The 16,076-nt window shown below is 39.9% G+C and overlaps 1 protein-coding gene across 4 annotated transcripts in view; it reads right to left on the reverse strand.

Moving 5' to 3' along the window:
* The window catches only part of Stxbp4 (syntaxin binding protein 4), a 172,406-nt gene that overhangs the window by 9,282 nt on the left and 147,048 nt on the right, over nt 1–16,076 (reverse strand). For all 4 annotated transcript variants that reach the window (XM_013519379.1, XM_013519380.1, XM_005394087.2 and 1 more), the window contains one exon: nt 12,031–12,088. In XM_013519379.1, the coding sequence (XP_013374833.1) occupies nt 12,031–12,088 (58 nt within the window). The remainder of the gene's footprint in view (nt 1–12,030; nt 12,089–16,076) is intronic.

Genomic DNA, 16,076 nt, shown 5'->3' on the forward strand with positions numbered 1-16,076 from the left:
GCTACCTGGAGTAACTGCCATGCAAGAAGAGCATTTTAAGAGGAAGCCGTGAATGCCTGGACAACGTTTACATTTCCAAAATACAGAAACAGGTAACAAATATATCTTTTTGTGTTAGTATTTGTCAAAAATCAAAAGCTCAGTTAGAGCAAAGACTAATAAATGCTAAATTTAATTTAGAAGCCAGTTTGCAAGATCACTGCCAAAGTCTTTACATTAAATTTCCACTTGGTGCAGAAAGGCACAGAATACGGAAGCTACTTTAATTTTTAAAGCACTTTCATAGTAGAATTATAATATAATTCACACAGCCTTTCACTGAATTTACCCAATAAAATAAGCTTAATCGGGATCTGAGTGAACGTATTTTTCTTAATTACCAAATCTGAAACCTAAAAAAAACTAAATTTCAAACATATAATTTCAGCTAATCTTATATTTATTCTAATATAATTTCTAGTGAATTTATATAGGCTACACTGAAAGTATAAAGGTATAAGCCTATACGTGTTATGTTAGAGAGGAATCTAAAGTCACAAAGCTGGAAGGGATTTTGAGAGTTTCCTAGGAGAGTTCACTTCATCTCTAATGTCTGAAGGCATTTTATCCGTATTATAGGCGCAGTCACAGAGAAGTGCCGAAGTCACTTGAAAGTGAATGCAGTAATACTCTAATTACAGTAAAAAAACACTATGAGATTTTTTTAAAAGTACCATCAAGCTCTATCGTTCTCCCATGAACTTAATTTTTTTTTTTTTTGGTTTTTCTCCGGTACCGGGAACCGAACTCACGACCTTGCACTTGCCAGGCAAGCGCTTTTGCCGCTGAGCTAAATCCCCAGCCCCTCGCATGAACTTTAAATACCAATTGTTTCCAATGGCCCCACCTTTGGACTTTGATTAAATGGACTCTACTCTCCCTTTTGAGGAAGCCAGTAGGGATCAAGGTCAAATAACTTTACTTTGGGTCATAACACTAATACACGTGAGAGATGAGATCTGGATCCAAACCGAACCAGAGAACGTCATCAGGAAGCCCTCGGCAGGCTCTGTTATCTAGGTCAGTTTCCATACCAATACGAAAGAACGCTCCAGGAAGGACCAAGTGACCATCTACAAGGGGCTTTTCAGCTTCGCAAGATGAAATTAATTAAAGGGTTAACCCAAGGATCACAGATCACATGTCTAAAGCTACTTATCTTTTTAAAAAGTACTTGCCATAAAATTCATAAAAAAAAGTGTTATCTGAGCAACAGCGAATAAAAAGTACTCGTGTGAAGCCTGAGTCAGACAGAGGCTTAGTGCTTCCTCAGTAGTCATACTTTTTATATCATGCAGCAGTGAATTCTAAATATGTCTATCTTTGTCCACGAGCCTGTGAACTTCTGCAGAGCAGGGAAATGTCCTTCCTATCCTTATAGCCTGTGTCTGGAGATAGTTGGTGTGTCTCTCTTGTTAGTGAGGAGTCATTAGGAGGCTAGAGTGCCTCCTCTAGCCTCACTCCACTACCTGAAGGCAGAGGATGCCGAGGCCCCTAGGGAAGGACAGAGCCAGGAGACAGAAGGAGCCTGGGTCTCAAAATCAGCACCAAAAAGAAAAGCCATCAACCAGGAACCTCTGCAATGACGTGTGCATTGCACACCGTGCTACCTGGAGTAACTGCCATGCAGACAGCGCAGTCAATAAATGTTTAATGCATAGATACATTATAGGTTCCCCTGATACATTACTGTAATTATAGCAATAAGTACAAATAATCAAAGTGGTAGACTACCTTATTTACACATTATACATCCCCCTGATACATTACTGTAGTTATACCACAGACTACAAATAATCAAAGTGGTAGACTACCTTACTTATATTTAAGGGTCAAACAAAACAATCTTCACATGTGATAATGCCCTAAATATGTTTGTAGAAATGGAACATTATCAGGGAAAAAGGATAGACTTCTTTAAATAGCCCCAAAGTCACCAAATAATTAGCACTGTCAGCCCACCTCATCAATATTCTCATACACAAGTATCTTGCAAAGGTCTGTTCATACATTTTGTGGTAGGCAATTGCTGAAGTAATACGAGAATTCAAACAATTTTGACTAGAGTCTATTTTCTGAGTAGCTGGCATTATGTGCAAGTTCATTCAAATTCCAGGCTTTAAGGTACAATTATTTATGGCAAATAAATACAACTGTTAACTAACAAATCTAGTTTTAAATATTAAAGTATAAAATGTTACCAAAGACAAAAAATTATGATGGTAGATGGTCTGGCTGAAAGCTCAGCCAACCCCTTATTGCCTAGTCCTGTGATGAGCCTCTGAGATGACTGGCATGAGGCAAATCCCTTTTTCCAGGCACTGTGTGCCCAAGGGAAGGAAGATTTTCATAGAGATACCTGGTTAATACTGATACTGAAGTTACAAAGTGCAGCTATTCTCCAAGAAGATCACTCAGCCCCTTGATACTGACATTGTTCATTAGATTCAGATATTCAGGTAGGTGGCAGCTGGGTAAGACTTTTATATTGGAAAATTACTGCATACTTTATAATGTGCTTTGATACTGATTTCCCAGGTTGCTTTTCATATGAATCTCATGAACATTATTTTTCTCTATAATTTCTACAACTGAAGCAACTGAGACTTAGAGAGTTGATGTGTCCTCCCAAGGTCACACAGTATCAGAGTGACTTAGAGGCAGATCAGGGCCACTGTTCTTTCATATACATTATGCAGACCCGGTTTGCAATTCCAGTTTGCCCAGTTAGTAAGTGGGCTACCTTTGGGTATCTGGGAAAGTTACTTAAACTCTTAGTGTCAGTTTCTTAATCTAGACCACATGTAACACCTGCATCAGAAGTTGTTGAAGAGCTAGCCAGCCATGGTGGTGCATGCCTGTGATCCTCCACTCGCAGGAGGCCGAGGCAGGATTGCTGTGAATTTGAGGCCAGCCTGGGCAACATAGAGTTTGAGGCCAGCCTGAACTACATAGCAAGACCCTGTCTAAAAATAACAGGTTTTGAAGATATAACATGTATAAGTTCCAAGCGTGACCCATTCTAGGTATACCATAACCATAATGCTCTCTCCTCTACCTCTTAACTACCTGCATTAGTTTCTTATTGTTGAACTAATTAGCAGAAATTTAGTGGCTTACCATGGCTGCAGTTCGCCAGCTGACAGCTGTGCAGTTCAGACATCTGACTTGGGTCTTAGTGGGCTATAGTCAAGGCTTCAGCAAGGCTACACTCTTTTCTGGGGGTTCTCAGGGAGATTCTTTCCATTGCTTTTTCAGCTTCTAAAGGCCACCTGCATTCCATGGCTTGTGGTCCCCATCTTCAAAGCCAGCAGCATGCCATCCTGCATCCATTATCACATCTCTTTCTCTAACTCTTCTGCCTCTCTCTTCTACTGTTAAGGACTCATGTTGTTAGACCAGGACCCCACCCCTGATTATCTAGGCTACTCTCTCTAGTTTGAGGGCAGGTGACTAACAGTCTTAATTCCACTTGCAACATTAATTCCCCCTTAGCGTGCAACCTAACATAGTCACAGGATCTGGGACCAGGTCTGGACCTACTGGGGGAGGCGTTACTCTGCCCACCACAATCCATTTTTCCGCAGTTGCTTCCTCCACAAAAACTAGAGCCTACAGGAAAACACATTGGTCTGGATTGATTTTTTTGCCAAATTGCATTCAACTTAGTAAACATGTAGCATGCAAGATTATCTATGGCCTTATAAATGCGGATAATCATTTGGATGAAAAACAAACTGCCGGGGATCTTATAGAAAGTGACATAAGGGAAAAGCAACTATTACAGATGGAGCTGTCCAGGAGGCAGTCTCACCACATATCAACCTTGCTGACACCCTGATTTTGGACTTCTGGACTCCGGATCTGTGAGAAAATAAATTTTTGTTGTTTAAACCACCTATGCTAAATATAGCAACCAAAGCTGGAGAGGAAAATGTGGAAAAAAATTAGTATTTTTTGATAAACCTAAGTTAAGGGTCCTGGAGGCAGATAGAATGCTACATCTGGCTAAAGAAAGTCTCACCCTAGAAAGGTGTTAAGTTTCCAAAGCGCTTTATGCAGTCTCAAGAGGATTTACTCATAATATCCCAATGAAATACTGGAGAACATGCTTCTCATTTAAGTTATACCTGTCACTGCTTAACTGAGGGGAAAAGAGCTTAATGCTGGATGTCTAGATCTGGATGTTTTATTCATTTCAGTGGCTGTGCCATTCTGAATAACCAAACCCAGCTGGCCGGCCTTTCACTTAAATGACAATTTCTCCTTCATCGCTTCATATTCCTACACCTCTTTGTAGGTATTTATAGAAAATCCCCGGCAAGCTGTCTCAGGCTCATGATCAATGCAACCCTTCTGCTCCTATCATAGGGCTTTTGACTGGCCAGAGAGTGGCAGAAGTGTAGGTTATAGCTACTGGTTTTCATCTGCAGCTGTGCAAATGTTACCATTTAAAATTCCTCCATTGCAAATAGCAATAAAGTCAGGGAAGGAAAAGGGAACTAACATCTGTTAAGCACTCACCATGTGCCAGGTATTCTGCCAGGAGCTTTATGCCCCATTTCATTTGATATTCAAAATAATTTGGGGAGATAGAAATTAATATTTAAGACTTGAAATAACTCACCAGTACCAAGGGATATACTCAAAAATAATGGCATAAACAATAGAACTCAGATCTAGTAGATACGAATGCACTTCTCCCATCCCATCAATTGCTTTCCTGAACTGCCAACAGTATTTGCTTATTCGATAAACTCATTCCCCATACATACCATGCCCTGCGCTCAATAATGGATACTCTAAACCAGGTATCACATGGATAGCTACAGCTTTGAAATCAAACTAGAGATTTTAATACTGTCATGGTTGGTGTCTGCATGTCCCCCCAAATCCTCATGCAGTCATGGGGCAGGCTTTCAGAGTTTTGACTGATTGGGTGTGAGTGCTATACCTGCCCTGGGGCAGATAGTTTGCATATGTAAGGGAGAGGAAGAGGCTGCTTGCTGCCTTTTGTGCTTTTCTTTTTTGCTGTGTTCCCAGGCCATGAACTGTATGTAGCCTTGTGCCATGTGCCACTCTGCCTTGTAACCAGCCAAGAATGGACTGAAACTTCCATAAACTGTAAACGAAATAAACCTTTCCTTCCTTCATTTTGGGTGTCAGGTATTTTGTCCCAGCAAAGAGAGGAAAGTAACTGAGACAAACACCTAGTAACTTATTTGTAGACAGGCCATGTTTGGGAAGCAAAATATTAAAAAGGTCCAGATTGCCTCCCTGAAGTCCTTTGTGGGTGTCTCCGTAGTCTCTCTAAGAATGAAGTGCTGGGATTAGGGGTGTAGCTCGGTGGTAGAGCACTTCCCTAGCACTGCATGAAGCCCTGGGTTAGATCTTCAGCACTGAAAAAAAAAGCCCCCTTGTTTTGGATTCTCATATATACAGAATCAATGAGACACCTACATCTGCTCTCTTCATCCAGTCTGAAGTCAGCTGCGTAGACAGTGTCCTGACATCTCAGCAAAGGAGCTGTACACCTTACTCATCTCCTGATGGACACACGCTAACTCCCTGGGAAGGAGTCCAAGCAGCTAAGTCCATGAGGTCTTCTGGGGAGAGTGCTCTGGACAACAACCACTAAATAAATAATCCGCCAAGGATTTGGGAAGAGATAAAAACAGTAGTATTTTATTTCCAATCCAGAAACCATCCCTACCATCTTTCCTTCTGAACGCTCCCTAATTTCTAACGACATTAGAATGAATTAAGACAGGATTTATGTACTTGAAGGCCTAAAAAATGTTCTAGCTTCAAATCTTGTTTTCTGTTTTTATTTTATAAGCGAGATGACACAAAGTAACTGAAGCTTTTGATTAATACAATTTTTCACGGACAAAAATGAATTGTATCCATAGACAGGGCATCGTCCACGTTTTCTCCCCCGAGAACCTAGCAGGCACCCTCCTCAAAGTCCTCACAAGCACACATGACCATTCATGAATTCTGACTTGAAAGAAACAAAAACTATTTCCATTGGAAATCAGTTCTGCTTTACAGCTATTAAAGCAAAGCTTGCAAACACTGAACATCATATAGGAAATTGTGGAAGGCGGTGGTTGTCATTGTTTATTTTGCTATTCCAACCTAATAGTTGCATTACTATCGTTCTGTGTAGAATTAGAGTTTCTGTGCTAGCAATGCGCTCAGAAAGACCAAGACTGCAAAGACAAGGCACATGTCCTGCACACTGCTTCTCTCACTGGACCCCGAGCAGACGTCTGTAACTGATCAAGACCTATGTTAGCGAGGTTGAATATGGCCTCATAATTCTCCAGATAGCACTTGAGATAGGTGTTATTAACAGAGAGAGCTGGTATAGGTGAAATATAGGTGCTTTCCCTGCTCTAGATGAAATCTTTCTTTTATTAAAAAAGTCACACACTTCTAAGGACCAACTGATATGCTTTTGTAATGCTTCATCCTTCCTAGTGGAGGATGGAATTAATAACATGATGAGCAATATATCAGATTTGAGAATCTGATATAAAAGCATATAATTCACATGAATGCATGGAGAATTATAAATCAAGTGTAAATAACTTTTTAAGACAAACGATTCCATCTACTTGAAATCTTACTAACACTATAACTGAATATTGTGAGCAAGTATATGAAATTGAGAAATTCTGGAGTATGTATATATATATGTATTACAAATGTACACAATTATATTTTAATGCACACGGTGTTGTGAAACAACATTTTGGTAGGCATCCTCTGAGGTGGGTCCCAATGATCCCCACCACCTGGAATCCACACTCCTGTGTAGTGTTCTCCTGTCTTGTACTACAGGTGGTCTGCACGACCAAAGCGAGCTTATAGCATAAGTGATGGTATATAACTAGGACTGGCTGTAAATGATACTGCAGCTTTTGTCTGCGTGTTTCTCATCTCTGGCTCTGGAAAAAGCCAGCTGCCACATTATGAGCAGCCCTATGGCCCTACGTGGCTGTGATATGGTGAACAACTGAAGCCGCTGCCCACAGCCTCATGGGTGAGCTTGGAGCAAGTCTCTCACCAGCCCACTAAGCCCCTCTTCGGTTCCCAGCCTCGGTTAACAAACAGCTTGACAACTCCAAGGAACCCAGGGAGAGAGAGTGCATCAGCATTATCCAGAGAAGCTGACTGCTGCTGACGCTCTGAAACTGCATGAGAAAATAAGTGTTTATTGTTTTAATCTGAAAACTTTGGAAAAAATTATTATGTGGGAATAGAAAGTATAAGTATGCTCAATGATCACAGTGAACTTAAATCTCTTCGTAGAAAGTCATTATGAGAGAAATTAGCAGCTATGTCTAGTTTGTAACAAATAAATTCAGTTTTACTAAAAAATATAACTCATAACAATGATACATAGATATATGTGTATATACATATGTATATATATATTTTTTATAGGAACCTTAAAGTGGAATTATACCAAAAGAATATTACAAATCTATGCTAATCTACAACTTTCAGGGAAGATATAAAGTTGGTGGAAAAAAGATCATGTTAGATAATTTCATTATAGCAACCGAAGGTAATGGACATTTGATAAGAAGTTTAAGAATGCTGAAAATTTCTCTCCAAGGAGAACATAAAAATTTTTCCTAGAATGAACTAATATATTTTACACAAATATATGCATTTATAGGTTTACATACATATTTCTGGCAGGTGAGTTTGCCTACACACATCTATGCATCTCTGCACATACATAATCCACAAAAACATACACAGTTATTAATTCTTGAAACCCTGGCTTTGGCAACACTGTTTAGATTTGTCTGTACCAGGTAAAGTGCTCTTTTTTCTGGCATTGAAACTTAAGCAGGTGACAAAGTATTAATAGATGCTCAGTGGATGTGAGGGTGGATAGGAATTCTCCACAAGGACTACACACTTGGCCATTCTCGAGATAGCGCTGACAGTCATTCCCTTGCCCGAGGCTTGACTTCCATCAGAAGTTACAATTCAGTTTCTGGGAAGCAGTGACAGATGCCAGTTTCTGGGAAGAAATCATATGCATACAGACCATCGTCTCCTTCAGTGTTCTGGGAGGGTGACTTTGGCCATTCTTTTTGAGCCAAGGTGAGAGAAGCAATATTCTGAGTTAATTACCTCTTATTTCTTGCCTCCCAAGTACCTTCCACCTAAAAACGAACCACTTCCCCCTCAAGAGTTAGCACAGGCTGTTCAGGGCTCAAATTTTTGGTTGGGGCCTTAGAAGGATAAAGCTAAAAACAAAACACATACTAAATACTTCTAAAAAAGACATCAACAGATCTTTGTTTATGCAGACTTTATTGATCTACCAATATCACCCAACAGCATGTGGCTAAGAAATACCAGGAACCCCCTGCGAAAATGTTGAGGGGAGGAGTAGCGAGGCCAAACTGTCTACTTGGAGCCAGCCGCTGTGAAAAGGTTGTTTCTACACACCGGCTCATTCACTCTGGACAGCAACTCTATGAAGTCCTAATATACTTTCCATTAGACAAATCTGGAAATGAAAGCCCAGAGATGTTAAAGAAACAATGCCCGAGGCCGTTTGGCTATTCTCAGAGACATTTCTCCAAGACCAAGGCCCAGGCACGCTCCTCTCTTCTTCCTACCACCCAGCCTTCCTGTAATCAAATCCACCTGCACCAAAACTCAGGCACTCAAAGCACCTAAGAGCTTATGCAGACCCGTAGTTAAGGTCTGCTTACGAGCAACTCAAATCAGCCTGATTATCTATGGGCCTCTTCAAATGTGAAACTCCCAGGGAAGACAGTGTGACAAGCACTGGAGAACAGTGAGAGATGAATGCTACGTCTCGATTCTGGCATATGCAGCTTAGAATCCCTGGCAGCACTCACAGTATGATGTATCATGATGGACATTCATAATGACCTTGTTCAGTGGGCTCTATACACGGAGGCAGGAAAGTACACGATACATAGCAAATGTATGACTTTCTGCCAGTACAGTAAAAGAAGGCTTGGTGCTTGAGAGGAGTTAAGCTCTAACAAAGATGTAACTTACTGCAGGCACCCCATTCCTCCATGAGGTGTGGTGAAAGAGGCCCCGGTATACTGTTAGATACCCTTGTTTTCACTCTTTGACCTTTCTAACCCCCAAAAGATCACTACTTATTCTTAGCATGAAGTTTCTATTCTGCTATTTTAAAATGGATAAAGTATAGAGCTCTTCCTAAATCAAGATCTGTTTAAAATGTCTTTCTCGTCACATGTCAACAGATAACCTTAAAATAAGGAGGGGGAGGTGGTGCCGCTCGAGCACGTGTGTAGGAGGGGTGGGTGGCTTTGGAGCCAACAACCTGGAATCTGTATTTTGGCTCTGTGATTTTACACGTGACCTTGATGAATTTAGTCTCCTTAACGAACAGTTTCTTCAACTGTAATGGTGAGACAATGACAGTCACCAATGCACCTTGGAACATTTATTTTATCATCCCTTTTTTTTTGCTTTCTTTATGTATCAAGGGTAGGACAAAGAAGAGAACTGATGGACTTCCAGAACACACCCTTTGGGGTGTTTCCGGTTGAGTAAAGGGTACTGGGTGAATATACTCTCTCTTTTTCTATTCCTTCCACAGGAACCGAGTTAGATATCCAGGCAGCCCTAGAGTTTGGTGCCTCCTTTTCACTTCTCTACTCTCCTTGGATTCCAGTCTCCCTGTTGTAACAGGAACTCAGCCCTAGACTGCTGTTCTAGGCGGTATGGGTCAGCTGGGTACCGGGCAGCGAAACAAGTTGACTTTGTGTTGCTGTTGTTGTTGCTGAAGTCAATTGTGCCCTTGGTATCTGTATCACCCAGCTTTTCCATTGCTGGATGCAATTCCCAAGAAAGGAAGAAAGGTTTCATTTGGCTTATGTTTTAAGGGGACTTAATCCATAGGCAGCTGGCTCCAAGGCAGAAGCATCATGGTGGAAGCGTGTGGTGCAGCAAGCTGGCTTAGCTCATGGCAGCTGAGAAGGATGGCAGGTGAACAGATCCAAACAGGAACGAGCCAGAGACCATAGGCACTAAAGCCGTGGCTTCATGATCCACACAGATATAACCAGAAGTACGCTCCACCAATCCTTTGGGTGGATCCCAAAGCTAAGCAAGTTGACATCCACCTTCACTGCCACAGTGTCCTTTCTTCTTTTGACACTAGTTAGGCTCTGACATTCAACTCTGAGTTATGATGTACTGACAGACAGCTAAGCTTAGGTAAATGAGTTCCCTACAGGGTTCAGTCTTATTTATTGACAATTCTTCCACGGCCATTGAATGTGGAACCCCAGTAAATAATGAATGCTAGCTTTCCTTCCTTTGTACTTCTTTGGGAGGCCTTCAAAAGGCAGGCATGGGGAGCTCACCACCATCCCATCATTAGTAAGAGCCAAGTGACGTCTACTTTCCACAGTGTAAAAAGGATTTCATGATACAGTTCACAGAAAAATGCACTTAGTATATGTCTATTGAGCATTAGCTAGTACCCAGTACAAATCGTAATATGGTTTTTTATTTTGCTGCTATACCTACAGTGATTCAAATCTTCTGGAAACTAAACATGACTGCCGAGGCATATCAGAGAGTAAGTTTCCTTCCATAAAAGGTTGGATTGTGGAAGTGAATAGCATCGTGCTAAATGTAATCTGCACGAGGAATTCCTGGGTCCTCTGGTCTAGAAATTCCTTCTCTTTCTTATATTATAAAGTACGTCTTTGCTTTATTAATCACTAGAACGACACAAAAAAATGTATCAGGAAAACACTGTCCGGTGAAACTTTTGAATTCTCAATCTTTTGAAAGGTGATCTGATTTCTCAGCGCCCCCATGGTGGTGTCTCCATATTGTAAAATAGTAACTATTCACTGGTCATCTAGTGCGTTAGTGTTGTTTTCTAGGTACCTATCATTAGGCGGTAATGTTTCTCTTATTTTAGAATCAGAAAACTGAGATTAAGTGAGAAAAGGAAACCTTTAAAAGGTCAGAAGGCTCGAAAATCCCAAATCGGGGTACTGCTTTGGAAAGTATTTGCACATGAGAAAGGACAGCAAGGACATTTCTTTTTTTTTTTCTCCCAAAAAATGCCTAGGAATACCATTTGCTAGAAGGAAAATACAACACGTTTCTTGTGGTTTCAGGTGTCTGTTGGGATCTCTCTTTGTGTTCTCGCCTCTATACAAACTCTGATTTAACAGGAGCTACTCAGAAGATGGTGGGAGTACACCACACTGCCCTGGCCGGGGCAAAACTACCCACTCCTGCAGTAAAAAATGCATTCCTCCTCAGGCTTTAGGTCTTGTCTTCAGTTATTTACCATCTGCCCTATCTCACTCTTATAAACATTCCATATTAGGGAACCGGTCTATATATTTCACTCCTGTATCTCCAGGATGTGGAACATTGCCTGGCTAACAGCAATGCTCAAAACATGTTTGCAGGTGCTGGGGATTTAGCTCAGCGGCAAAGCGCCTGCCTGGCAAGTGCAAGGTCGTGAGTTCAGTTCCCGGTACCGGAGAAAAACCAAATCAAAACATGTTTGCAGAATGAATGCTCTGTGTACACTGTAAAGCATTAAAACGTGGTGGGTTTTTTTTTGTCTTATCAAGAAATTTTAAGACATAAAAGGTGGACTTTTTCATTAGATATTAACTTTTCATAAATATTAATTCTAATAGCCAGCGAGTGAATTTAGGTAGGCAATATATTTAAGTTCAAATAATAATCCTCCAATTTTTTGTTCCCCTTGAAATTATCCCTACGCTCCCTCCCAAGTGACATCTGATATTAGCATTTAAATCACATGAAATGAAAATGGTGAGGCTTCATTTCTTGTTTCTAATTTTTGTAACCTCCAAGAGTGCTTCTTGGTTTTGCTGATTATTCTGCAACTTCCAGGTTCTCTCCAGATGTGAGGAAATTTGCTTACTTGGTTGAGATGCTTGTACTTACTTGATGAAGTACTTGATTCCATCTGCTGTGTAAGCTTCCTCCCACCCATAAGGTAAGCCTAAAGTGAAAGGAAACCAAAAATATACTTAATAAGATGATAAAGATAACTTTATTTCCTGGACACAAACCTCCCCCCACCCATTTGGACAATTATTTCAGTACATTTTTTGTACAAAATAATTTTCCAGAAAGGGGGAAGTAAGACAATTCAATGAGCTTTATGCTCAGCATCTTTACAACACAATAAATAAGTCTTGAACACTTAACAATCTGCTTCCGCTGCAATAACTGGATTATGACTTGTCATTTACATGTGGTGAGCATTTTTGTCAGCAGGATTCAAGCAAAAAATTTGTATTGCAGCGGATGATTTTTGCCTCGAGGCAGAAGGATGGACAAGATGGCCTCTGCTTGTCTATTCTGGCTGAAAGTTTTTTTAATTGGCTTCCTTTGCATTCTTTCCCTTGGCTCCATGGGGAATCACACCTGAGTGCCAGATCAGCAGGGGTCTGAAAGTAGCTTTTGGACCAGACAGAATCTCTTATTAAGTTTGAAAGTTTAGCAAAGTGATTTACAATGGACTGTGGCATTTTACTTCGTTAATTAAGAATTTTGGGCACTAAACATAAACGGCCAAACAATTTGCTAAACTTAGCTTCCATTTCTGTAATGGGATTGAGAATAATTAGCTAAAAAGAGATAAGGAATGAAGTAAGCCAGCAATATGCGGCCATACTCTACAAACGAGTATTTTTTTGCCCTCGTTACACCAAGAGACGGCCCCGTGTTGAGGCAGCCACCATCTCCTACGTGCTAATTCCGGGTGGCACCCATCTAGAACATAATGGTTTCCACTCCTCCACTCCACCCCTGACTATGAGCTTTTGAATCACTTTTTTGACACTGGCCTGTCATGGCTCCTTTGCTGAGAACAGCATACATTGACACACTAAAGAAAACACTCCATTGTTTGGGTGGTCTACATTTTGGAAAATATCTGAGCTTTAGCAACAAATCCTTGATTTCCATTCCCCCAAGTAAAAGCAAGGGGCAGAGCAAAAGTATAGAAACGGTTTCTCTTCCTGAATGACATAAAACTCTACTCCATCACCATTCAATTCTTAAAAGAATACTCTTTGAGAATCAGCTTTTAGGATACCGCCTTTGTAACTAAGAAAAACAAGCAAATGAGAAAAGGCTTTGCTTTATGTTGCTTTCGAGTCTTTTAATACAAGGTGTATAAAACGAGACCAAGTGCGAAAATTCCTACATTCTCTCTTAATGAATGAATGTTTCTATTCTAAGTAGAAAATAGCATTTTTGAGAACTCAGCATAAGCAAATGACTGACTTCTTAAAAGCCCCCAAAGTGATACTATAGACACATCCTCTAGCGCCCACAGCCAGCACGGTTCACCTGGATTTATTTCATTTCTTCACACTGCCTGCATCCCTTTACAGGTTACTTCATTCATTATTGATAAGCCCTCCATTTGTGGGGAAAAATCTGATGACAGTGCCTAAGAGTTTTGCTTTCATGACAAAATATGCTCAGAAACACTAGGATTTCTCATTAAAAAGGCAAAGGCAGCTAGAGGTTATGTAGAAAGTTACATGAGGAAGGTTTTTGCCTTCTAAATGATTTGTTTGATCGGCACAACTGTATCTGTCCTAATTTCCTAAATCACAGATATTTTAATGAAAAGGAAAAATGTACACTTTACAGGTAATATTGTTTAAGCCACAGACTCACTTACAATTGAGATCAATATTGGAATACTATGTCTTCTGTGCCACTGAATAGAATTCCTACTTTATTTCCTTACTATTAGTAAATAAGAATTCTAACATCGTAATAAATGTATAAAGGTATAACTCATAAGCAGTTGAGTCAAAATGGTTATTTGGTAACTGCTGTTATAAATATCCCTGTGGATTAAGTAGTATGTAGAGAATATTTTAGGATAAATTCCCTGTTCTGAGAAAATAAGTGTATCCTTGGAGAAGATTGACTAGTTTCTTAGTTTTTATACAGTTAACATAATCTGTGAAAACAGATTTGGAGACTAAATGAATAGTGATTAATCTCTCTGTGATAATTCAGTAACAGAAAAGACAATCACTGTCCAATTACAAATTGGAAAACACAAGTAGCCTACTTCATACAAAAAGAGCACTTTCGATCTCCATAAGCTTATATGACTATGATGGACACAGTTTTTACATTATTAAATGGTCTCATTTCTTCACAATAAATGCTTTGGATGTAATTACAACATAGCTAAATACTTTTAAGTAATCATTATTGTTCTAAATATGGAAATACTTCTACATTCACAAAATCTTTATACTTGTGAATATATAATGTTTCTATTTTTCCCTTTTCATATTTGTTTTAAAACCGTTATGACAACTATAAGCACCTGAAATTGGTCCTGATTGGAAGTGTTTGTCTGTGAATCCTCACATAGCATTCTTTCCACCAGAGATCATCTGTTTCCAATCAAAAATTTCATGGTGATGACTCCAAAATTTGCATGAGTGTCCTTGCCAAAGTAAAAGTCTTGAACATATTGAACTTAGAATACTGGCTGTCACCTAGACCTCAACATATCCAAAATCAAACTCATCGTGTTTCCACATAAAATGTTTTTCTTTCCAATTTCTCCATCTATTTATATATCAAATACCTTCTCTGTCATATTTGGCCCCATGATTCATTAGTTAAACATTTATTGATTATTTGTTATGTGATCAGCATTTTGCTTTGTCCTTGATATACAATGATGTACAAAAGGACATAGATTTTTGATCTTGTAGAACTTTAAACATAATAAGTTAAGACATTAAATATAAGTACTATGAAGAAAATATGTCATACTATGAAACAAGAACTCATAGCACAGACAAAAGCTAAACTCCCTAACACATAAATAACTCCTACAAATCAATAAGAAAAAAGATCATGACAAAAATGATAACAATATAGGTAGCACATACAGCATTTGGGACACAAGCAACACAAATGACTTAACCATCTGAAAATATGCTTACCTTCACTCTTAATAAGTGACACAGAACTTAAACAACTTGGAGCTGCTATGGTCATCTATCACATTAGCAAAGACTAAAAAGCAGTTTTGAAAGACACAGTATTGAAAGTGTGAAGAGACAGTCATTCTTACATTGATGAAAATGTAAAATTATAAAACATGGTTATGAAGAGAAACCTGTCAAATCTGTCTAAAATTTTAAATGTTAATAATTATAAGAGCTGGTGTTTATTGAGCAGCTAGGTGCTTGCCACTGTTCTAAGGATCATACATGTACCAACTTCACTTAATCCTCACAATGAATCCGTGAGAAGTCCTGTTACTGTCCCTACTTCAGAAACGATAGAATGGAGGCAGAGAAAGATTGTAAACCTGCCAAAAGTTATACAGCTGGCTGGAGGCAGAAGCCAGGCTCTTAACCACTGTCTCAGGTTCGACATTTCTTCTTGCTCACCATCTCATCTATGTGATGAGAACTAATCTGAAAGACCACCAATGGAATCTGATGAAATATCCTATAACCAAGTAATGGGATACTGGCCAGACATGAAGAAGAATCAGGAAGTAACGGATGGAGCTCCGACTCAGATAGGGGTGTAGGGGCAAGGAAGGACCCCTGGAGGGGCTGGGGCCATCCAGGCACAGACACGGTAAAGAATTCTCTAGGCCACGTGAGCAGCACGGGTGAGCTCTGCTGTGGTACACTCTTGGCACAGCTGAGGAACAAAGGGCGAGAGTAAGCCTGCTCCTGGAGCACAGCAAGGAAGGGAAAAGGTGTAGCTGGACCCTGCAGGGTTCTGCAGCCCCGTTCAAAACTGCTTGGAAGTTTCTTAACAAGGGAAGCAGGAGATCTGCTCCCGTTTAGGGTGAAGAAAGCTGTGAAAGAATACCGGTCCCACCATATGTGGGAAAGAGCCATATAAAGTAATCTAAAAAAAGTTTTCTTTTTCTTCTTTTGTGACCCACAAAGACCAAGTTCTTCATCCAACTGAAT

The sequence above is a fragment of the Chinchilla lanigera genome, unplaced genomic scaffold, assembly GCF_000276665.1.
Source record: "Chinchilla lanigera isolate Chin_1 unplaced genomic scaffold, ChiLan1.0 scaffold00050, whole genome shotgun sequence".
Classification (NCBI taxonomy): Eukaryota; Metazoa; Chordata; class Mammalia; order Rodentia; family Chinchillidae; genus Chinchilla; species Chinchilla lanigera.